Consider the following 24,806-nt stretch of genomic DNA (forward strand, 5'->3'; position numbering starts at 1 on the left):
AGGGAAGGCAAACCTGGGACCTAAAACTTTAGGGACTCTTAGACAAGACCAAAGCCTAGAAGCCCTCTCCTTTCAGAACTACAGAACCCATTAAGTATCTGAATTTCTTCTTGCACTTGAATCAGAAGGTTTGTCAAGCATTTAAGCTTATGCAGTCACACAAGTGAGACAGCAACAGATATCCCTAGAAAGCCCAGATCCACTAGTGTAGAGATCAGGAGCTCAGAAAGAAGGCAAAAGCCCACCTGGTGCTCCCTGTACTTACAGCTCCTCTGGTTCTTAGCTGCAGTCTGCATAATTCAGAGAAGAGATAAGTTTAATTTTTTTTTCCTCTCCTGGTGTTCTTTCTCTCACCCTTCCAGCAGCAAAGCAGCCCAACTTAACATACATAATCTAGTTTCTAAATGTAGTCATGCACTTGGCAATTATTAACACCAAATGTGAGTATTTTCTATCCTTTCAGTTCTCAGAACAATCCTGTTCTTTCCATATAAGATTCTGATCTTTTTTGGTGCTAATATTTTGACCCATTTACTTGTGGCTAGTGTTTTCATTGATCTAAGCATCACAAAATGGAACTGTCTTAACTATTTAAAGGTTAGTCCTTGAGAAACTCCACTAGTAGTCTACTTACAGCTTAAGAATTATTTTCTGTCCTTAGCAAAAACTACATTTATGCCTCATTTATTAGTTCTCTAATAATTCAAGTTTTAGCTAGCAGGTATTTAAATAAAGCCGTATCAGAAGCATTTCTGAATTTTAAACAGAAAACAGATACTATGGTTTCCTTTACTTAAAGGAAAACAAAGTCTGCTTTCACGTATGGAAGGAAGCAAGAAGCACTAAGGGCTTTTCTTTCCTTCTGCCCTCCATGATTTAAATGGAGAGATGGCAATAACTTCAGTGAAACATTTAGAAAAATCTACAAAAATCAGTTACATCGTGGAAAACAAAAAAGTCTACCAGAGAATACAGACACCCAATAACCCTCTCAGATCTGAGTGCTCCTGTGAGGAATGTACAGCTCTGCCCGTGCATGGAAAGGCAAACTCCTCTGTGACATTTCAAGGCAGGCTGGACAGAACAAGCTTTTATAACAAGACATTGGAAGAGAGAGATTTAAGGTAGAACCCAGATTTCACACTTAAGGGAAATATAAAACACACACAAAAAGACACTGAACTGTTAACTGACATACCAACCTTATTCCCCTAATGGAAGAAGCTGTAAAATTCCATTCATGAATCTGTTTCTGTAAAGAACAAAGGGATAAAATCAACCACAGTTTAACCTTGACTTGATATTGAAAACAAAGTAACAGCATGGTAAGCAAAAGAAAGGTTTTCCAACATGTCTCTCTCTTTCTCTCTCTCTTTCTTCCACCCCCCTCCCCCCAAATTTTGAAATAAGATTAATACATGGGTAAATAACTTAAATATTATTGTTATTTTACTCAATTGAGAAAAAATGAATATAAATGGCACAGGGTGGAAGCAAAGGTCACATTTCCTCATGTAAATTCAACTTACAGAATAAGTTGTGCAGCACAATTTACCAAACATTACGTTTTGGTGCAATACATCTACATTTCACATTAAACATGGAGCAGACTATGTCCTACTCTTATCTAGGCTCAAAGGGAAAGGCAAATTCACCAGTCTCCCTAAGAGGTTTTGAGCCAACAGCTTTGGCCCAGGGAACACACTGGAGGCAAAACAGAGGAAGAACAGCCTGTGTCTAGGACTGCAGCCCTCCATAAATCTAATTATAGCTATGAGCTGGATCTTTTTTAGCAATGTCAGATATGCACCAAAAATTTGTTCCGTGAAGCAAAGTTGTGTCAGAAGACACATTCACCTGAAACAGTGAAGTAGAAAAATGTACAGGAAAATTTATTCACAGATCCAGGTAATTATGTGGTCTTGTCCTGCTCCAACATGCTTCTTTTCCACACTTTGTCTCCCTATGCCTTTGGTCTATTCTCCATCTATGTTGTTCTAATACTACGAAAGTGTGGCAAAATACATTGCAGATTTCAAGTCTTTCAATATGAAACTGAAATTATTTCTCATTTTTAAGAGCTAACACTGTTCATAACTGTGCCTACTCCTTTCTTAATCCCCTGTGCCTATCCAATAATCCAAGACACCAAATATTTTATTTCTTGACACTTACTTGTCACAGGCTGCCATTTTTTCTAGTTTCAGATATTACAGTTGTAAAACGTTAAAATGCCTAAAACATTGAACACAATTCCAGACTTTATCTTTACTTTTGATCTTTGACCTGCATATTAACTATAATCACAGAATTTTACTGAGAAATATTATGAGCAGACCAAATAACCCATGCACTTTTAAGAGACATGGTCAAGTTAAATCTGAACGACATCAAAACCACTTGCTTTCTAATCACAGTCACTCCTTTTACTTTCTGTCTAAAATGTCAACTTTTGTATCTGCACAAAAGACATACTGAGGCTTGGGCTGCACAGAAATGTAGTAAATTTAAAATTATTGTGAAGTGCTGCAAAATCTACATGTAAAAAATTACTTTCTATAAAATGAATCAGTACATTTAACAAACTTCCTGACAGTTTTACCATTTCAGGGGGAGAGACATGCCACAAAGACAGAGAGCTCTCATCTGCTTCACTGTTGATTGAAACATAGGCAGGTTGGTAGACTTTAGTTGGTTCTATCACCAAAACCTGAAGACAGAAAGCATTTTTCCTTAATAAACCAGTAGCTATTACACTATAGTATCTTCAGATGCTCAGATATAGACAAAAGGTAATTTTGAAGTAAGACCTAAAAAATTTTTAAGGGAGACAGGAGGCCAAGACTAGGCAGGAAAAGTCTGTGTTCTTAAGAACAACAGAACAGCAGTATCACAATTTGTTATAGGAGACTTACAGGTATTTCTTAGAATGCTTTTAGGGTGGTGGGTTAATTTTTTTATAGCATAAAGGTTAAGAAAGTACAGGGGTTTGGCTCATGCAGTGAAACAACAGGCAGTTAATTTTTTCAAGTATCATGTTTAGAGTCTTCCAATTCTTGTAATATCCTATCCAGAAACATAAAACGTACAAAACTTGTTTAGACATAACATCTTACTGGAAATCTCAGTCCATTAGTTGTTTCTTTCGTTGCCTCAAAAATTATATCTAGCCAGAAAGTCAATCTTTCTTGTTTAGGAGAATGTTCTATGGTGAGTTTCTTGAAACGCTGAATTAACATCAGGTTCTGAACTAATGATTTCAAGTACCTAGAATGTATTGAATTTGTGAGTTAACAGAGAGAAAAAAAAATTTAACCAGATTCTAAAACCACTTCACTGACTTAGACATCCAAAATGAAATGTGCTTTAAAAGCTACCACAATGGAACTGGTAGTGTTGATTTTTACAGATTTCTGGAAAGAATAGCAAGTTTAGACAAAGCCTCGAGTCATAAGCTCACATGAATGTTCATGAACAGTAGCTTTTTGCAAATGGGTACAGTTACACAAGTAGTTACATGGGGATTAGACAAGGTATGATGAACTAGAGGATGGTGGAGGGAAGCAGCAGCTATCTTAACTCTGAATGGTTAACAACAGTTTCACAATTTTTCACAATTACTTCACAAGGAGTCATTACTAATATCCAAATTCTTTCTTATAAAATATGTGCTTCAATGGGATATAACCTGACAATGTTGGATAACTTAATTTTTCACCTTCCCCTTTCCTTCTCATAATAAAAGAGCAGAGCACAGAAGTCAGAGTTGCAACAATCTAAGATGGAAAAATCCAGTTAAGTTATCCATGGGGCTGCAAGATTTTTAAAATTTGTGTATTTCCCCATAGTTTAGTACTTGAGCAACAGCCTTCTACCACATACCACACTGGAGGTTTCAGCTTAAAAAGCTTCTCTGCTGCTTGTACTGCTTTACCAACATCATTTGCCAGCATGCTCACACTGAAGAACTGTCCCACATCCCAGTAATTGTTCATTTTTTCTAGGCTTCCTTTTCTTCCCAATAAACTGTTTAACCGTACACCTGTAAAATTTCAATTGGAAACCACAATTTTCTATCAGTAAAACACTCTTTTGTGTTTTTTACTGGTAAGTTGATCAGTAAAAGACTAATTTAAGACTTGATTAAGCATTACTGATGAAAATAAAGAGTAAGTTTTTCCCAGAAAACAACATTGCACATTGCAGGATCTGCAAATCATACCTCCAGTACAGAACTCCCATCACACAGGGCTGAAAAACCTCTTTTACTTCCTGTCTGGGCTGTCTGCCTCCTGATCCTCAGTGTAAGATGCACAAATCTGTGTCCTCATCTGCACTTACTGCAAGAGATCCATGGCTAGAGGTTCACACAAGTCCACCTCAGAGCAGGGTCAGAGGAATGACTTAAAGCCACCTTTGCAGTCTTAACATTTAAGGCTCAAACATGCATTTCAGACAAGACCAGATTCCAAATATAATGTTCAATTATCATCTCCCTAGGAAGATCTGCATATCTGTTTCTATTATGGGATTTCTTTGTAAATGTAAAGTGATGTGTTTTAGTTAGCACATACATGGAAGATGTGACTGACTCTAAGTAGACAACAAGTCACTCTCCTGGTAGGTCCTTCCAGGCAATACTTCTTGTGGATCTCTCAATTCAGTGACAGCAGAAACCCTTTCCTGGCATTCCTGAGGAGAACTGGGCCACTCTGTCTCTTCCTGTTTTTGTGCCCTGTTGGCTTTCCAATGGGATAATCTCTGTGATGCAGTAAAGGCAGTTTACAGATGGTGCTGAAGTTGGTCCTTTGTTGTTCTCCAGTCTCTGGGGCCCTTTAGATGGGCCATGATACCAGAAAGCTGCTCCCAGGCAGCCAGAAGGAAAATGTGCTTTTGAGATCCCTGTGCTCTAGACTGCCATCCAGGACCCACCACGAAAAAGCCTGAACCCCCTTCTGTCTCTGCAACCCATCACTCCAAGTATTTGGTTTTCTTCATAGGGAGAGAGGCAGAAAACCTGTCTGTGGCACTGTGGGTGGCTATTTACCTATTTTTCTCAGTTCCATTGAGCTTTCAAACTGCTGTCCTGCAACAAGCAGCAACACTGCAAGGTTAATTCCAGAATAGAGAGTTGGCTGGAGTTCAAATCCTTTGCGATACCTGCAGAGAAGAGTCAAGAACTCACATCTCACTGTTTAGAAGAACTGAAATTGCAAAGTTTTGGTAGGTATTTTAAACTATTGATTTACTGTAAGGATTATATGGCTAGTTGACACCAATGGCTCCAAACCCTTTGCTTTAAAGCTTCATATTCATTAAAGGTAACTGAGACACAGCTGTCACAGGCTGCATGCCTGCTGGTGCAGGATCAAGAGATCCACCTGAAGCTTGCAAGTTCACTGCTACCCATCCATGTTGCATGGTGGGCAAAAGAGGTGGTGGGGAAGAATATTGCACAATTACAGTTCAAACCCACATAGCTAAAATTATTGTACTCAGAAGTACAATTATACAAACACACCTATATGAACAGTATGTCTTGAGAGCCTGCATGCACATGCACGCCTTAATGTCTTAAGGAAATTTATAACACAGTTTATCACTGGTTTTCCTTATATAAAGTAGATCATTGCATTTCCTGGGGATAGAGCATGGAAACCATCCTTGCCCAGAGGACTAACATAACTCCGTGATCTCACTTGTATTTCATTTTGGCCTTAAGACACATCAGTTACATATTTCCTCAATATAGACACAGGTTAGTCAATATCCCTCCCAATAAAGTGCAGCATCCAATTTCCAAGAGAGTTTATAAAGAGAAGCAAGGAAATACATATACAAAGATCTGATGCTCAGTAAACCACTTATTCAAAAAAACCCCTGAAAAACAGATAAGTAGAAAAACTGATCTTCTAATTATTACAGTCCTGCTTTTCATATGCAGAAATTAAAAGTCTGAAAATTCTTTTAAAGATTTTTTGGGGTTTTTTTTTGTTTTTTTTTTTTCTGTTACCATTCAATGGAATGATCTCGACTATTGGTATCTTTACAGTCAGAATCAAGAAACATATCCTTGTAGATCCTCCCACATAAGCAAAACATGTCTGGAGCAGGGTGATCACATGTCTGCAGGACTTGAAGCATAACTTGTAGTGCCTTCTCTCTGTCACCTGCATTATTTCTTCTGAAATCAAATACAGAGAATAATATAAATGAGTTCAGACCCGAAACAGTAACTGCAAGATGGGAGAACAGCATCCCTCACCTATCCCACAATCCATCCATCATACACACACTTGACTTTATTTAGACTGATGCACAATTGTTGGTTGACTGATAGAACCCAGATTCACTCTCCTGTCATTGGTCTCTGTCTGTAGCTCACATAAGAACTGATGCAAACCCAGAACTCCTCTTTGACAAAAATGTGCCATCTAATTTGATTCCTTCCTGTGTACACAAGCACACCCTGAACATCCTGCAATGAGAAAAAAGTGCCTGTTTAGTGTTCATTCTGAACAACACTTAAGAAAAATGGCCATTTTCAGCATTCAGTGTGACAGATCATTCAGCTATGTCCAAGATTTGTAATCTTGAATCCAGAGGATGCAGAAACAATACCAGGAAATACCAACTAATTGAAGGATAAGCCAGGTCAGTCCAATCTTATCCAAAGGAATGACAAAACTCAATATGGAGCCTTTGAACTCCAACAAGAATAGAAGGGTGAAATTGGACTGTATTTCTTAATTAAAATTCTTCAGATTAGAAAAGGATTTGGAAAACAAACAGCTGTGATACGGCATGTTTTGACAAACATTTAACAATTGTGTTAATAAGAAAATGGTGATTAAAGAACATTTCCACTCCTTATTATTATTAAACAGGATTTTGGCCTCCATTTACCTTGCTGTTTTTCTAAGTTCAGAAATCAATAGTCACTGCAAAAAGCCACTTAGAACAAACAACAATGTCTACTTGCAAGAGTAATGCAAACACAGCTGAAGAGTTTAATAGCCTCTTCAACACTTTTTTTCATCACCAGAGAGACTTAAAATATTTACCAACCCCTTTTTAGAGCCGTTTACAATTGTCCAATCCCCACCTAGGTATCCATGAACAGGCCTACAAGGATTATGATTACTTTGTCAGCAACACCAGTAGCAGATAATGGTTTCTGGTAAATGTATTACTTGAATGCCCCAAAAGGATTAATATTTACTGTAAAGGGACTCTGTTCCTTAGGTAACCAGCTGATGCAATAAGACCAGTAACAGCACATCTGTAGCAAAATTCAGGCTTCTGTGCATGTTAGGTGATGGAGAACATCTAATAAGATTAAACAGCTTTGTTGTTGGTTGTGAAGGCTTTATCCTGCCTTTGATGTCACTGGCAGAGCATAAACTTTCACAGCAAGTACTTGAATATTTTTAAAGCCTTTTTTCTTCAGATTAACTGCTCTGAAATAAATATTTGTCTTCTCTAAAGAGCACACAAGGAGAAAGTTGGTATCTTTTATCAGTTTTACATGAAATAAACAGGAGGTAAAAACTGTTGGGGTAAATCCATTGCACAGGTCAGTATGCTCTAACCAAACCTCTTCTGGACAAACCAGATTCTTTCACTAGGAGTACCCAAGTTTCACTGTTGTTAACATTAAAGCACAGAAAATTGAGTAAACAGAGCTTAGAACAAAATTAAACCCTGATATTAAAGTCCAGTTCCCTGGTCTTGTATATTGTGATCACAAAAGTTGGCATGTGTTCTGAGCTCTTCCTGAAAACACAAGAAATGCACAACTAAAAGCTAATGTTCCACTTTAGCATGGAAACAAAAAAATCTAAAAATCACTGCTTTCCTAGACTTGACTCAAGTCAGCCTTCTGTGAAATAAGTTATTTATTAATGTTGGTATGAAGAGGTGTTAGGTACTGATTGAAAAACGTGTAACTAAAGAAGAAATTCAATGAACAAAGCAAGACACTGCTTAAAGTGGGACATTGTGCAGATTAACATTTCTGGTCATCAAAGGATGAACCTGTACACACCAAATACAACACCAGGACAGCATTACAAAGCACCAAGCCCTAAATCCTGTACTAGAGAACTTAAAATGAAAGATCCCTCTGTCTTATAAGGAAAAAATGATTGCTAAAAATAATTAAAATAAACAAAATTTAGCACGTGACAAGTATATATTCATCTAACAGGATATAATTAAACAATAATCAGTTTAGGTATCTTTATATTTAGTCCCTGTTTTTCACTGCAGCAGAACTCAATGCCCATTGGAGAGTACAAAACCTATACACCAATTATAATAATTTACAAATTTAGGAAGTTATCAGCTTCTAAATCCCAAAAAAGAGGGGGCAAACAAAGAAAAAAACCCAAAAAACCTGACAGATCACATAAGCTCCAAGCAAGTCCTCTGAAGTCAGTATGAAAATATTGTGTTGGATAATATGCAGAACCTGTTATGCTTGACCAAGACAGATTTTCATTTCTTATTTCAGACCCCACACTTTGTCAGGTCTGCATGCCTGACAGCTCATAATTTGTTTCAAGGTGCCTCGAAACAGATCTGTGGTGTTATCAATAGAAGGTGTTGTCAATAAACCCTTAAGGCTTAGCACTGACTTCAATTTTTTTTTAAACCAATCTCAACTATGTGAGCTTCCCCATGCTCCCCAGCCCCCATTTAAAGCCACACTAGAACAAATCACAAAAAACCATGTCTTAAAGGACTGCTAGAGGTCATCTAATAGAATCCCCCTCTCACAGCAGGTCCATGGCCCAGCACTAGATCATAGCAGCCTTGGCTGTGGCTGAAAAGCTCAATCTATTAAACCTCCAAGGATGGAGATGCCACAGCCTCTCTGAACAGGGCAATCTGAAATACTGCATATGATGATGCACAGGCATGAGAAGGAAGGCAGAAAATGCTCTCTTTATGGATTAACTTGGTACACCAGGTGAGATTTGCAAAGTATATCCCCTGAATATGTTTTATAAGCCAGAGCAGAATGTCAATAGGCTGCTAGAGAAATGACCCTAACAGGTCATTTTACTGCTCCTTGGTGCTTACAGGCCACATTGCACTGAAATACAAATGTCCCTCATGATACCACACAAACAAGTCAACTTTAGGAATGAAACAGAATTTTGAAATAGGCATTTTTCAAAGGTGCTCTTCAACACACAATCTGTTAAACTCTTCACATCCGGAAGAAAATATGTCCTACCTGTTTGCATACACATCCAGTGAAAATATGAGCTACTTTGCATATTTTTCTGGGGTTTAGGGGGCACAGTTTTTAGAATCACTACTCACAATCTGAAAATTCTTTCAAAATATAGTTTTAATGGTCAATGGGGTAAGAAAAAAGAGTACTAGTACAATTTATTTAGAAACTACATTAAAAAACCCCACAGGCCTTGGAAAGTGTTTCATAAAATTACTTTTTTTTTTCCTTACTGGTTCCTTTGTTAGTACATTTTAGTCCTCTTACTGCAATTGTTACCTAGTGAGAACTTGCAGAGAAACCAAACAGAGAAAATGAATCTACATTATCTGAACATGACAGCAGCAGAAACTGCTGCCAGTTAAGAAAGAGACCTGAGAGTTACTTCCAAAAACTAGGGCAGTTATGAAAATATCCCAGTGCTCAATAAAACACTGCCAGGTCTTCCCAAGCACAATGCTAGGAATTAAAAGGAAATGAACAAGGAATAAAAATTAAAAATCATGATGTCTTTTACAAATACTCAGCACATTATTCATCAGTACTGTGCACAGTTTTAAGCTTTATTTAAAAAGGAAACGGAACTATTAGGATTAGGGGAAAAAAAATTCAAACTGAGGGAATGATCAATGACACAGAACCATTTCTGTATGAAGAAATCTTTAATAAACTACGGTTTTTCAGACAGAAATGGCTACAGAGAAATTCTTTTTCTTAAAACAAAAGTTGTCCTGCAGGCCACCTTTATAGCCTCTAATCACTTCCTCAAAATTTGTGCCAGTGTTCTGCTGCCAGTTTGGTTTTGCCTGGCAGCAAAACCAAATCTTCCAGAAACTGCTGGCTGATTCACTTGCCAATTTGCCAGCTTGCTCACTGCAGCTCTGCCACGTGGTTTATCTGCCTGCTGACCCTACCAGGTTTCTTCAAACACAGAAGCAATGTTCTCACTTCCCTGGTCTACACAAGCCTCTTGCATCTGTCTCCCTGTCTTACTGTGGGGTCTCACCCCTGGATTGGGATGACCCCGAAAGATGGAAAAGTCTCTGCTCCAACCCGTGCCTTCAAACAAAGGCTCAGTAGTCTTCTGTTGTCTGTTCTCAAGGTTGTTTATTGTTGGTTATCTAAAAGATTCTCCTCCTCAACTGCTGTGGCCCGTTCAGCAGGTCAGACAAAGGCACACTGCCCTCCCGGGGGCTGCTGCCATCTTTTATATCATATATTACGTGTTACATGTTTATGCTTTTTCCCCAATGCCTACTATCTATATTGAATGGTGACTTTCTACTCTAAACCAATCTGTGAGTGCCAACACCACCAAAGACATGGAGGTTAGGAAGGAGAAAGAAAGAGGACAGGGCACACCCAAATCCCTCCATCTTAGAACCCCTGACCCCCATGTACAAAACTTGGACCCCTGCGTACAAGGCTTAAAACCCCCCTGTACAGCACTCAAAAATCCTTCCTTTCACTTCGTGACTGCTTCTACTACAATACCTAAACTTGTGTGTGTGGCTTGTAATTCTTCATACAGAGTTAGTAATTTGCTCCACGGGCTAAGATCAAAACCCCACGTGTGTCTTTGGCTGCATGCCAGGGTCTCAGAGTCCCCTGCCAGCGGCTCTGGCCATCCAGGGCACCCAGAAGAGTGTCCTGAATTCCCACATCTTACCTCCCTGAATTACTCAGTAGGGAAACAAACTCCTATCACAGCACCTCACCTGGAACAACACCTGGAACACACAGTAAGAAAAAAAGTGGGTTTTTTTTCCTTTCTCTTTGATATCATAGCTTCTTTCTTGCTCTCCAAATCCATCCCCTTGATGGTGAATCTTTCTCTACACTCTAGTCTTTATAAGGAGACCTAGTTTTAAACATTCCTAAACCAAGAAAAAAAATCTTCCTGCTTCACAGAATGGTTTTACCAGCTTTAAAGAACTGGCATGGTTACAGAGCCAGAACGACACTCAGTGAACTAGGCCTTTGCCCAACAAAGTCAACACGAACAGTGTGCATTTCACTGGGACAAGAATTAGCTCACTCTGTTGGTAACAGGTGCTGTAATCTTTTTTTTCTCAGCTTTTTGTTCACATCTTCCCCTGTATGGTTTGTTTCCATCTAGCTAGATGGAGAAGACTGTATATGACCAAAAAACTCTTGTATTAATGGAAAGTATTTTCTCAAGGGAAGACACATTTGCTTTCTTTTTCATTTCATGTCTTAATGACAGCAAAAACATTTTTTAAAAATCTTAATTATTAAGAAATTTGAGAACTCATTTTAATTAGAGTTAGTACACTTGTATTCTCACTTAAAACCAGAAACTAATTTTTGAGTTAAGATACATTTCACTGAGGATGTAATTTGCTTGTAGAATCTTCAATATTTGAAACAGTGAATAAGGAAAACAAGACCCTAAATTAGGCTTTGACAAGAACTAAATCTGCACGCCTCCAGACACATATGACAAACTAAAAAACTAGCTTTTTTCCTTCCCTCATATACACTTCAGGTACTTCATGAAAGCCAGGCATATAAAAGGAGGAGGCCCACAACATGTTTTTTTACTAAATTTGAGTAATCACAGAACAGAACATTTTAAATACCCCAGTGCTTAACAATGGAAACAATTTTCTGTGGCGACTATTATTCACAATTACTAGTATTATTCACAATTACTAGTGGTTTTCTACTTGCACCCTATTACACCCTTCACTTGTTAATTGCCTTCTTTTATTATGGTACTGGAATATGTTGCTCGTTAAAACACAGCATGCTGAGTTAAATAATAGTGACTGCAGCTGTCCTCATCTTTAATATAAAGGAAGATAAAAGTGCTCTGGAAAGACTAAAATTTTCACAGTTCTGGCCTCATGCCAGGACTGGGTTTGGTTTTAAAGTCTACTCTGTTTTGAACAGAATTTGGCATACCCTTGGGCCTCTTTGCAAGTTTCCAGGACATTATAACTCCAGCTCTGGTAAATAAGACCAATTAGAAAATGGTCCTTACACAGTGCTTGCCTCCCTGGCAAGGTGCACCATGGACTGAAACAAACAGCCATCCACTTCTGGAACACCCAGCCCTCAATTGCACAGCATCTTACTTCACACCACAGCTGTGAACACAAATATTGAAAATACTCATGTTGCACATTTAGACTGAACTTACACCTAAAGATGTCTAAATTAAGATACAATCAGACTTACATCTCAGCTAGGAGGCAACAAGGAACAATGCATTAAACAAGCCTGTGCCTGCACAGAAGGGAGCACTGTCTGCTCTGTTCCTATGTTACATCCAAATTATTTTGCTTAAGACACTGGAAAAGCAATAGCCCTTTGCTCCCTAGGACGGTGATATATTCAGATTGCCCAAGCTTGGAAACAAGCACAAGCCTGTAATTGCAAACATCCATTGTTAGCCTCTGATAACAGACATGAGAGATGACAACTCCAAGATGCTCTCAACTCTGCTCTGAAATGGCAGCCAGAGAGGAAGACAGCAATCTGGAAAGGGGCTGTGCTTAAACACCTGCCACAGGATGAATCAGGGCTCCAGAAATCAGCATGGAAGTGTCTGCCTGCCCTTCATATGACAGGACCTGTCTGCACAGCACCCATCAGTGAGGCCTGGGCTTGCTTTGCTCATGATCCAAGCCAGGGCAGACCCAGGCTGGCTCTGAGGTGGAGGACATGCAGCTAGGCTGGAACGGCACAGAACCTAAAGGGAAACATTCCTGTCCCTTGCCTTAGCTAACCTGGACCTACAGCCAGCTGTGCTTGAGGCCGGGCCTGTGCCCAGCTGCTGAAGCAGCAGAGCCCTGGGGTGCCCAGAACCAGCCCCGCAGCCCCTCCTGCCACGGGGCTGGCTCTGTGCAGCACGACAGTCACTCTGACTTGACAATGCGAGTGACACTAACGGCCAGGAGAACTCACTTACAGAGTCCAAGAGGAAATAAACTAAGTACTCTCTCCGGATCACAGTTCTAGTATACTTTTTAATGAAATTAAGCACTATTGCCACGTCCAGGGTCACCATTTATTGCCACGTCTGGGGTCACCATTTATTACCGTGGGTCTTCTGGGCAGTCTGGACTTGGTGAAGGGAAGGAGAGATCTTGACTGCATTTCAGAAGGCTGGTTTATTATATTATGATATATATTACATTAAAAAAACACACTATAACTATACTACAAAGAACAGAGAGAAAGATTCATCAGAAGGCGAGACAGGAATAGAAAGGAATGAATAACAAAGTTCTGTGACTCCCAGAGAGTCCGAGAGCTGCTGCCTCCTGGATTGGCCACCAAGTAGAAACATCCCACACTGAGCAATCGAGGAAGCACCTGCTGCATTCCACAGCAGCAGATAACAAATTGTTTACACTTGAAGCTGAGGCCCTTCAGCTTCTCAGGAGAAGAAAATCCTAGCAAAGGGATTTTCACAAAATATCACAACCACAAAGCACACATTAACATTCTGCAGGGTCACATATTCTTACAGCTGCTAATTCTGTTCTACATATGATGTATTTTTTTTCCTGGTGGGCTCAATCAGCTTTACTTAACAACATTAATACTGTTCTGTATGTTGAAATTAATAGAATAAGAACTGAAAATATAGTTCTTTATTTAAAGATACCTTCTGATAGAAATCACTAAAAGTAATTTGGTTTTAAAACAGACAAAATTAGGGATTCAAAATTTTCAGGCAAGTAAGTTGCTAAATGAACCATTTTAGGGGTCATTTTGAACTAAGTGGACTTGCTCAAAAAATGTTTAAGTCTCAGCTTTTGAGTCTTGTCCATTATTCTGTTTGAAGAAGGCAAAAACATCTGTAGAAGCTAAATTCTGCATTCTTACTAATGAAAAACCACTCATTTATTTCTGAAAAACCTTTTCTATAGAAATGCTTAAATAGTTCCCAAAAGAAAACAAGGAGCATCATGCTGGATTGGGCTAATAATAATTTTAATGAAAGCTGTTGACAGGCAAAGCAAGTTCATGAGCAATTAATTTTATCTTGTCTTACCAGGGTGCTATTGGCATTGTCAAAACAGAAGATTTAATGGCAGGGATTGCACATGCTGCTCAAAATACAAAGAATTTGAAGACCAAGACAGTAAAGGAGCTGGGCAATTTTGTTATGCACATCTAAATGAAAAAGTTTTAAAAACTGATTATATTAAGACATTATCTAAGGACAAGGCATGATTCTAGCAATATTCTTACTGGCAAATGTAAACATTTTGAGTCAAATTCCTGAAATAATTTTTTAAAGTTCTGAAAAAAAGGGCTAAATCCATATGCAGTATTTTTATGAGCAATAGTTTACTGCTTACTCTTGTGTCTGATTAAACTGTCAGATAGGAACAGATTTATTACTATTTTCCAGAAAATGCCATAGGAACTGCATTTCCAGATCTATTATTAAGTTCTTAATCTTTTTGATTTATGCCATCCTGATGTTGTCCAATGCTGATTTTTAGTTAGCTAATTCACAATCAGCTAGCTAATTTAGTTTAGCTTTAGTTAGCCAGGTCACAATCTTTAATAGTATGTGGATTGCATCTAGACAGTTACTTTTATTATTAAATGTCATTTCATTTGCATGGGATCTATTTTCTCTGACAATCTTAATGCAGATTCTTTAGAAAAGGAGTAATTATTATATATAGGTACTACAAAAGTCTGTACCTAACTACAAGAGTTCAATAATATTCCAGTGTTTCCTGAAGTAATGATGTGCCTGCAGGTCCTGATGACCATCCAGCCTTCCAAGCAAACTCTATCATGAATGTGTACTCGTGGCTCAAGCAGCGCTTTTTACCTATTACTTTAATAAATCACTCATAACTCTGTCACACTAACCATTTGAAGACATTCAGAATAATCAGTGACTCATATTAAACAACCTCAGACTAACCAAGAACCCCTTGGTGTCACTGGAGTCTTCTGCAGTTAGTCAGGTGGCCTTTGGAACAGATCTACTCTCTCCTAGTCATTGACAAAACAATGGTTGTTGGAAAAGAGCAATTTCAAAAGTTACAAACTGTCCTGGTGCAGAGTAAGTATGGCATTAAGGAGAGATGACTGTGATGAACGTGTGCAGAAAGGGAAGGGAGTTTTATGTTATCTGCATTATAAATTTACATATAAGCCCATGTGGAACAGCACTAAAATGAAACAACCTCAATCAATCACCCTTACCGATTCAATGCAAAAGCATAGTGAAACTTAATGTTGTGTTGATCAGCCAGGTCACAGGTAGGAAGCATTTCTAGTGTTTCTACCAGCTTCACCATGGCATCATAGTCCTGGTGTGAAATTAAAAAAAAAAAAAAAGGGATTGAAGTAGAATAAACAGAAAGAAGGAAAGCATCATTAAGCTAAAATGTATCACGATCACTAGACAGCTGTAAGTATGATATTTTATGAAAATCCCTTTGCGAGGATTTTCTTCTTCTGAGAAGCTGAGAGGGCCTCAGCTTCAAGTATAAACAATTTGTTACCTGCTACTGTGGAATGCAGCAGGTGCTTTGTTGCTTAGTCAATGCAGGATGTTTCTACTTGGTGGCCAATCCAGGAGGCAGCAGCTCTTGGACTCTCTAGGAGCCACAGAACTTTGTTATTCATTCCTTTCTATTCCTGTCTCGCCTTCTGATGAATCTTTCTCTCTATTCTTTGTAGTATAGTTATAGTGTGGTCTTTTTAATGTAATATATATCATAATATAATAAACCAGCCTTCTGAAATAGAATCAAAATCTCTCCTTCCCTTCACCAAGTCCAGACTGCCCAGAAGACCACCCCAACAGACAGCTTCTCAGGTGACTGTTCCCAAGAGAAACAGCCATGAGGCTGTGTAGAAGCACACAGGGATTTTTTTCTGTCCATGTCAGTGCTTGCCTCTTCCTCACCACGATGCCCAAAATACTGAATCCCTATAGCCAATGTGATCAATTACTCTCCCAATATCAGAAGCAGAGATGACAAGTCTGGCTTTTTCCAGCCTTATCAAGATCTTCTTGTGAATGACACCTCACCAGGTCACCGTGGACTCAGCCACAGCTGTCTCTGAAGTGCATCAGCCACTTGTGCACTCATTTGGGTTTTTCAGGGGTAACCCACATCTACAGTGCTGAAGAGGCTAGTACTGGCATTTCAAAGGGCCTTGTGTTACTGAATCTTTTTGTTCAAAATGTGTTTTGACACGAGTACATTTCTCAAGGGAACCAGAGCCAATCCAAATGAAGTTAGATAAAGTGCTGTAAGAAAAATATGCATTTCAGAATGGAAGGTTTGGTAATGAAGGACGATGTGGTCACCCATTGCTCTCACAACCCATTTATACAAAAGAAATAACCAACCTAGCTCCTGATGGGAAAAAAAAAATCTACAGAATGGTTGAAATTATATTTGAAAATTGATGTTAAACACACAGACTGTCAATTTGGAAAAAAATAGCTGTTTTACCAAAAGCGGAATTTATTTTAAAAAATTAAAACAAGAAAAAAAGGTGCAGTTAGATTTTAAAAGCAAATCAATGTTTCATTGAATTATAGTTCTCAATTTGGGCATCTCTAACCAATACAATGGTCATAACAAATGCGTTTTCTTCATTTCTAAATATATTTAATTTTTTGGGGGGAAGGAGAAAAGGTAGGGGAGAGAAGAGCAAGGCAAGCATTTTGATTCAGTAGGGATTTTTGCTTTTTTTCTTTTTAAGGAAGTTAAAAATTACTAAAAGCAATGGGAGAGACCTCGGGAAGTCACCTAATCTGAGTCTCTTGTTCACAGGCAAAATAAGTAAGAGTCTCTATCCCCTTAAACTGCCCAAAAGACAATCCAAACTTAAACAATGTAACAACTGCTCCCATTTAGTGTCAGCTTTGAATCTCTGCTTAACAAACAAAGAAGCACAGGAGAACAAACAAGAAAATTGCACAGTAAAATAATCCACCTTAGTTTTTAAGCACATACCTGAATATCTCTGTAAGAAAGAAGCAGGTTTATGACAATGTCAGAAGTCAGCACTTCGGTATTATCCATACGAAGCTTAATCCTGGCCAGCTCCTTAGCCAGTTCATCTCCTTGGTACTTCTCTCTAGCTTTTCTAATGTCATTTAGCAGTGTTTCTTTGTAATAGGCACTAAAGAAATAGAAGTGAGACATAGGGGAAGAAGACTGTTAGACATTTCTTATGAAACATGGCTACGCATCTAATAAAAAGTATAATTCCTAAGAAAAAGTATCATCTACTCAAAGACAGGCCCACATAAAATGTTTCAATATTTTTCAATAACTACTTACAAATAGTCCACTTTGCCCCACCTCAGACCGTGGGGCTATGTATCAACATGCTTATAACCAGGATCCTGAAGCAATTTTACCAACACAGGAAAACTGGAGCATTTCTTTGCCCCATTACTGACCTTGACAGATGTGGCACTTTGTGTCATAAAGGCTGCACCTGAGATAATAAAGTGACACAGAGAAGAAACACCAATGTGATGTAAAGAGGAGGCATATTATTTTATCATGAAAGTTGGAAGGAGACTTTCCAACACAGAAACTAAAACAAAAACAAGCCAACAAAAGCTGATCTAGTTGCAATCTCTTTGATGAACTAATACATAAGAAGGTGGGCAGGATCTCTGTAAAAGGCTCCAATAAGTTCATCTTATTTACACTAACATCAGTGCACAATCCAACATCAGCACTTTTGTAAATTGAAAAAGGATATATATATTGCCAGCATGACAAGTATGAATGGCCTCAACAAGCTACTTAGGGGTAAATTTATCCTGAAGCAGGTCATGGAGTCTCTAGTTTGGAACTTAGCAGGTGCCACCTGACAGATACTCCAGTGCACACAAGCCCCTTCTTGTTTACAAATGAGTCTTTCAAAGTATTAAACCTTGCTTAGCATGAGCAAAGAAAATTAAGTTCTCTGTCTCATACACATTATAATCAAAGCAACAAGAACACAGTAAGCACTACTGGCAAGCACAGCCTCATACAGTGCAAGCACAGAAACGAGGCCAAGAGCAGGCATGGACTGCAAGGTGGGATCAAGACTACCCAACAGCCCCCAAAGACTTCAAACCCATTTCCAGAAAGATCAACAAGTACAGACTGCACATAACTGATTTGCATACACATGAGAAACTGATCTCCAGAGTGGGAAAAACTTATTTATAAAAAAAAAAAAATCCCAAAAAATTCCAGGGTGCTTGCCCTGCATATGCATTACAGGACCACAGAAACCCCAGCTGGATTGACACCAGAGCCAAGATGGGTGATCTCTCTTTCTTTCTTTCCTCCTCTCTGCCCCTCTTTAATTTATCTCTCTCTTTCTCTCTTCCCTTTCACCCTACACCCTTTATCCAAAACCCTCTGCTGTGCCTTACACTAGGAGGTCAAGGACTAAAACACCAATTTCCATGCCAAGTGTGCAGTTTACTAACAAAACTTTGCAGACTTTTGCAGACCCTCTGACTTCCGTCATTCCTTTCAACCATGAGCATCTAGGAATCTTGGGTGCTCCCTTCCCCTTCAGGGCAGGATGTCACAGGAGGGTCATCCACAGGATTGCAAAAAGAATAGTAGTTTTTTTTAGACAAGCCTTTCACTTGGGTGGGATGGCAATGAGGAAACAAATGTGAGGGCCCTCAGTGCTACCTCATGCTTCAGACATTAGGAAAATTAAAAACTAGAAACTCAGTCTCCAAGAGTGTTTTCCAGAAATACATACAAAACAGAAATAGCTGCAGAATACAGGGTGACCAAGTGAGAAAGAAAAGACCTCCTTCTCCAGCCCCAATTCTCAAAACTCCAACAGCCCCTTGTAGAAATGGCTAAGCAGTATCATGTTTATTAAGCGGTACCAGAAGGTTAATACTTATAAATAAAAACAAATCATGAGAATTACAACTTTATGCCCATTGCTACCATGTATATATTTTATCTGATGACAGAAAAGGACAGTTTTTGGCTTTGAACTCTATGAAGAATCTATTGAGCTTAGCTCCTATTATGACCTTATACACTGTAAAACTTAAGCACTTTTTCTTACCCATGGACTGCCTTTGCTTTCTAGAAAGTAACTATAAATCAAATTCTAGCACAACATGGTTAGTTAACTGCAACACCTGCAGGCCAGGAATACAAAAAGCAGTAAAATTGGCAGCTTCTTTTGACACTACATTAAGTGCAGTGAAAAATAAAAAATTTATAATCAATGCTACTAGAAATTCCGTATCTTCTTTTTTCATAATATCAAAAAAGAGACTATCAAAGGTGCTGGAACTGTATGTGCTGTAACATTACCATGACGTAACATGGACATCCTTGAGAAGGCTGAGAAACTTGTCCACCAGTGGGACACAAAATGGCCCCAGGATATTGTCCCAGCTGGGCTGCATGTACTCAGAGGCTCTTCGTTGGGCATCACTTTCACAGCAAAAGTAGTCAGCACAAGGTGTGACAATGTATGGAATAAAATAATAATTGCCACTTGAAGCCTAAAATAAAAACAGGAACAGTTTAGAAAACAAATGAAAGTGGAAATATACACAGAATCTTCTGCTGACAGAAAAAACAGCTAGAGTAGTGCTGGTGTGTAAGAAGTTTTAGTGCACTGTTTAACACAAGATTTACAAGCATGAAGTTCAAGGAAATTTGTGTGGAAAAGTTACAAATATTAACAAAGCTGATGAATAAGGCTCCAGGTCTGTTAAGTGACAATACAGCAAAACTGTTGAATTTTTCCTTTTAATGTAATGCACGGACCCTAGTAGGGTCCAGCTGATGTTCTACTAAAAATTTTTTTGCTTCAGAGACATACTTGCATCCTCTAAGCTCACCCTGTGCTAGGAAAGATATGATGCAGAATTCCCCACAATAAGAGAAATACAGAAACATAGACACTGGAAGGACTTTATAGAGATGTTTAATCCAGAGGAGCCTACAAAATATCCGCTGCATGCTACCATCCAAAGCCTAACCAGCCAAACCCCAAAACTTTGAAATGTTCTGTAACAGACTTTGTAGGACTCGTATATAAAATTCTAGAAGTAACATTCCACATAAAATGTGTAAATACAATCACGGTGCTGAAATGGATGAGGACAGAAGAAATGGCCCTTCAGAGCCCAAAACCAGCAAGTTCAGAGTTTTCAGCCCCAGAGCAAGACCCCAGAAATCAGACCACTGTGAAGGCTTCCAGAGCTAGGAGGAGCACCTGGATCCCATTCCAGCTGTGACAATTCTTTGCTTAAAGGAAGGTGAACTTTATATTTGAGAGTAACTGGATGGGAGCACTGAGGCAGAGGTCAACATGATACACCTGCCATGATCAACTACCACTGCGTTAGAGACATCTCAGCACTGAACATGTACAGCAAAATCATATCTGTCCTTTTTTCATGTACTCTAAGCATGGAGAAAAGCCACAGCCATTTAGAGTCACCTTGAACAATGGGAGAAGGCTGAGATCATGAAAAGAAAGGATATGAAGATGGCACACTTTTGAATGCATTAGTAAACTAGACAGGAGAAACAGATTGTTCATAGGAAGTTAAAAATGTACAGCATGCAGTTACTAAAACTACAGATAAAAAACCTGTATCAGTGCATCCTGTTGCTCATCTGAGCGAGGATTTAGAATGTTAAATTATTTCTAGCAGATAAAGATCAAGTAATATTCCTTCCTTACAAACCCTAAGTTGAATTATCCCTGTTGGATAATTCAGTTATCTGTTGGACAATTCAGTTATCTGTTGGACATATAATTATCTGTTGGATTTTATCTTTACTTTCCAACAAAAAACTCAGAAAAACTGCAACCCAAGCCACCAATATGGTAGCACAGTTTTGTCTCAGGTTTATTCAAATAAACAGTAAATTCATGGCTACACAAAAGCTGCTTGTCTATAAAGTCTATTCTTAAACCTTTAACAGCAAATTAGCAATTCCTGCAATGGAAAAAGCCCATCCAATTTGAAAATCTTGAGATGCAAAGGGCTGCAGCCATCTATTGAAAAAGCAATGAAATTTTTAGAAAAAAATAATTACACATGTGAAACACTGTATTAATCTTATCCTCAAACAATGTACTGTTATCCAGCCAACATATCACCCATTTCACTTAGATTTCTTGTTTCCTTTTGTAGAGTGAAATCTATGCAATTAAACACTCCTGTCTTCTAGCTTCTTCTGTACAATGTTTACTTATAATAAATTATAAAACCCTTTCATATGGACAGTGTGGCCTAGGAAAGTCTTTCCTATCTTTATTACGTAAAAAAATAGTCCATCTACTTTTCTTATGCTAACAAAATTAGAGATGGCTGAATATAGCACCCTTGCTTCTTCTGACCTTGTGTTCAGGATGCTGTTTTTTACCAAAAGCTAATAATATTGAAAATTACTGTCTTGTCAGAGACCAACTATTGCTTTTTAAAGATAATTAATAAATGGCTTAGGTGTAAGTAATGTATGTAGCAACCCTACCTACATATGTATACATATCTATAAACTATTACTTATCTAATTGTAATAAAATTATAACTTCATAGCTTATCAAGACTATATGATTAGTTGGTTAATTTCAGGATTAGAAGCTAGGATATTTTAATTGTCTGATTTTGGGAAATTTTAAGTTTAAAATTACAGCCAAGCAGACTGAAAAAAACTTCAAAACTCTGAATAGCTCATCTTCCAGCATATAATGTATGCCAGCACCGAAACTTTTGTATTTAATCACAACATTTTAAAATCACAAAACAAGCCACAAATTTAAGAACATGAAAAAAAAAAAACAACCCAGAGAATAATTGCAAATAAGATGAGAAAGGTGAAATAGTTAAAGGAATTAAGCAGAAAGCCATGCCTTTGCTGAGAGGCTGAAAGGGTGAGGCCCACAGAGGCCATTTTTAGGCTACCAGGCCAAATGTAGAGTGGTTTTTGTCTTACAGTATTTTCCAAGGGGTTTTTTTATGCTGTTAAAAGTAAACTTTTGATCTTAATATAAACAGGTTTTTTAGATTGTACTGGTAAAGTTATTCTGGTGCAACTGTCACTTTGTGACAGAGATGCTACACTTGAATGAAAGGCAGGTTTTCTCCCAATGAAGTAATGTTGAGTAAAAATCTCTGCACTGTCAAGGAGGGAATTATTCCTGCCATACTAATAGCACAATTATTTTACTAGAGCCATGCTATTAATTTTACCACTCACTCAAGTACCAAGAATGCTTACTCCCCCTCACTAAAGAGTTAGAAGGAAAATATAGAAAGTAATGTAAAAGGAACTGCATTGACTCCAAGATATCACAAACTCCTGAGTGTTCAGGGAGTTTAACTCACTGTTGTCTCAAGTGGTAGGGTTTTCTGTGACACCACATTCCTATCCATCTTGCCATATAAGCATGTATTGGATTTGCATGGCCAGGTTTTGGTAGTGGGAGGGCCCTGGGGGCTACAGGAGGGGCTTCTGTGGGAAGCTGCTGGAAACTTCCTCCGTGTCCAGCAGAGCCAATGCCAGCCAGCTCCAAGACAGATGTGCTGCTGGCCAAGGCCGGGCCAATTAGAAATTATGGTAACTCTTCTGTGGTAACAGATTTAAGAAGGAAAAAAGTTATTGCACAGATGCTAAGTGCAGTCACAGACAAGTGGAGCGAGACTATATGAGAGGAACAACGCTGCAGACACCAAGGGCAGTGCAGAAGGAGGGGCAGGAGGTGCCCAGATGCAGGACCTGAAATTCCTCTGCAGCCCATGGTAAAGCCCATGGTGAAGCAGCCGTGCCCCCTGCAGCCTATGGAGGATGACAGGAATGCAGAGATCCACCCGCAGCCCATGGAGGAGCCCCACACCAGAGCAGGTGGATGTGTAAGAGGAGGCTGTGACCCCATTTGAATCCTATGCTGGTGTGGGCTCCTGGCAGGGACCTGCAGACCTGTAGAGAGAGGAGTCCAGACTGGAGCAGGTTTCCTGGTAGGACTTGGGAACCCATGAGGGACTCACGCAGGAGCAGGCTGTTCCTGAAGGACTGCATCCCAAGGAAGAATGACCCATGGCGCAGCAGTTTGTGAAAAACTGTTGCTTGAGGGATAGACTCATGTTTGTGAAGCTCATGGAGAACTGTCTCCCATGAGAGGGACCCCACACTGGAGCAGGGAAATTATTCCTCTCCCTGAGCAGTGGGAGGAACAACCTGTGATCAACTGACCATAACCCCCATTCCCTGTCTCCCTGCATTGCTGGGATAGGAAGCAGTGCTTGGAAGGAGAGAGTGGGGAGGGCAGGGGGTAAGCTGTATTTAAAGTCTTATTTTACTTCTTATTATCCTGCTCTGATTTTATTACTAATAAATTCAATTATTATCTCTAATTCAAGCCTGATCTGCCCATAACTGTGTTTGGTAAGTGATCTCTCCCAGTTTTTAACTCCTGAACCCTTTGTTCTATTTTCTGTCTCCTGTCTGGCTGCAGAGGGGAGTGAGAGAGTGGCTCTGGTGGGTGCCTGGCATCCAGCCACAGTCAACCCACTACAGTGATTAAGATATAAACTTCCAAAAATACTTCCTCTTCTAAAGCTGAATAAATGCAGTGTTTTTTATGTAAAGACTGGGAAGAGAGATTATCACAAGACAAACACTTTAAATTTCTGGGACCTAGCTTGCAAGGAGCAAGTACTCCAATCTCCTTGAAGGAAGGACCCTGCCAAGCATTATTCTTAAATCATCCTTATGTATGTTTACATGGCTAGAAACACAGTGAAAGAATGGCGTATCTATTCAACAGAAAGCAGATTTAAAGTGATACATACTTTGCCTATTAGATTACCACTGTGGTATTCAGGAGGTACTTGAACACGAAGAAAAGCTTTGAGGTTGGCAATCTACTCCAAATTGAAATAAAACAACAAAGAGGAAAACACACCACCACAAAACACCATAAGAAACAAAAAGACACACATGAGACATGAATAAAGAAATAATTAAAGAAAGAAACAACAGAAAATGAATATAGATATTTGCAGCAAGACTATATTTACAAGGCAAAGAAAACAGTTCAAAACTTTGTCATTTCTCTTATCTGTCTTATCTTTTGGATTTCTCTTATTTATGATTTATATGGCTATACATCTCCTGTGTCATCATTAGGATGTTTTCAGTTCTTATTTTTATGAACCTGTCAGATTCATTATCTGATTAGTTTAATGTAATCCAGCCACTACATATTGCTTGACACGGTAATATTTCCATAAAAAACTAACTTTCACACAAAAATTTTAAAATCCTTAATTTTCACTATCTAAAATAACAGTGGCATATTTAATTATTAAAAGCATCAAAATCAGCATTTTTTTGGTTACCCATTGCCTTTGCACTATTTTCCCCCCAAAAAGAAAAATTACTGAATTAAAGATGTTCCTGCTCTTTCATTCTGTGCCCTTTTATAATCCCTTTTGACACTTCTGCTTCCTCAGGCCTTTTTAGAAATATATCATAAAAAGACTGTATCATATAAACTATTATACATTGTAAAAATAATCAGA

At 38.7% G+C, this 24,806-nt stretch overlaps 1 protein-coding gene across 2 annotated transcripts in view; it reads right to left on the reverse strand.

Annotated features, from left to right (window-relative positions):
• Positions 1-24,806, reverse strand: part of MAP3K15 (mitogen-activated protein kinase kinase kinase 15) — an 84,030-nt gene that overhangs the window by 24,869 nt on the left and 34,355 nt on the right. The window contains exons 4-13 of one of the 2 annotated variants that reach the window (XM_038130578.1): positions 24,075-24,146; positions 19,573-19,766; positions 17,224-17,392; positions 15,452-15,558; positions 6,014-6,184; positions 5,048-5,160; positions 3,883-4,042; positions 3,117-3,267; positions 2,603-2,710; positions 1,203-1,252 (exon numbers count right to left, since the gene is read on the reverse strand). In XM_038130578.1, the coding sequence (XP_037986506.1) occupies positions 1,203-1,252; positions 2,603-2,710; positions 3,117-3,267; positions 3,883-4,042; positions 5,048-5,160; positions 6,014-6,184; positions 15,452-15,558; positions 17,224-17,392; positions 19,573-19,766; positions 24,075-24,146 (1,295 nt within the window). The remainder of the gene's footprint in view (positions 1-1,202; positions 1,253-2,602; positions 2,711-3,116; positions 3,268-3,882; positions 4,043-5,047; positions 5,161-6,013; positions 6,185-15,451; positions 15,559-17,223; positions 17,393-19,572; positions 19,767-24,074; positions 24,147-24,806) is intronic. The other variant, XM_038130588.1, reaches the window with a different exon arrangement.

Source organism: Motacilla alba, chromosome 1 (assembly GCF_015832195.1).
Source record: "Motacilla alba alba isolate MOTALB_02 chromosome 1, Motacilla_alba_V1.0_pri, whole genome shotgun sequence".
Taxonomy (NCBI): domain Eukaryota; kingdom Metazoa; phylum Chordata; class Aves; order Passeriformes; family Motacillidae; genus Motacilla; species Motacilla alba.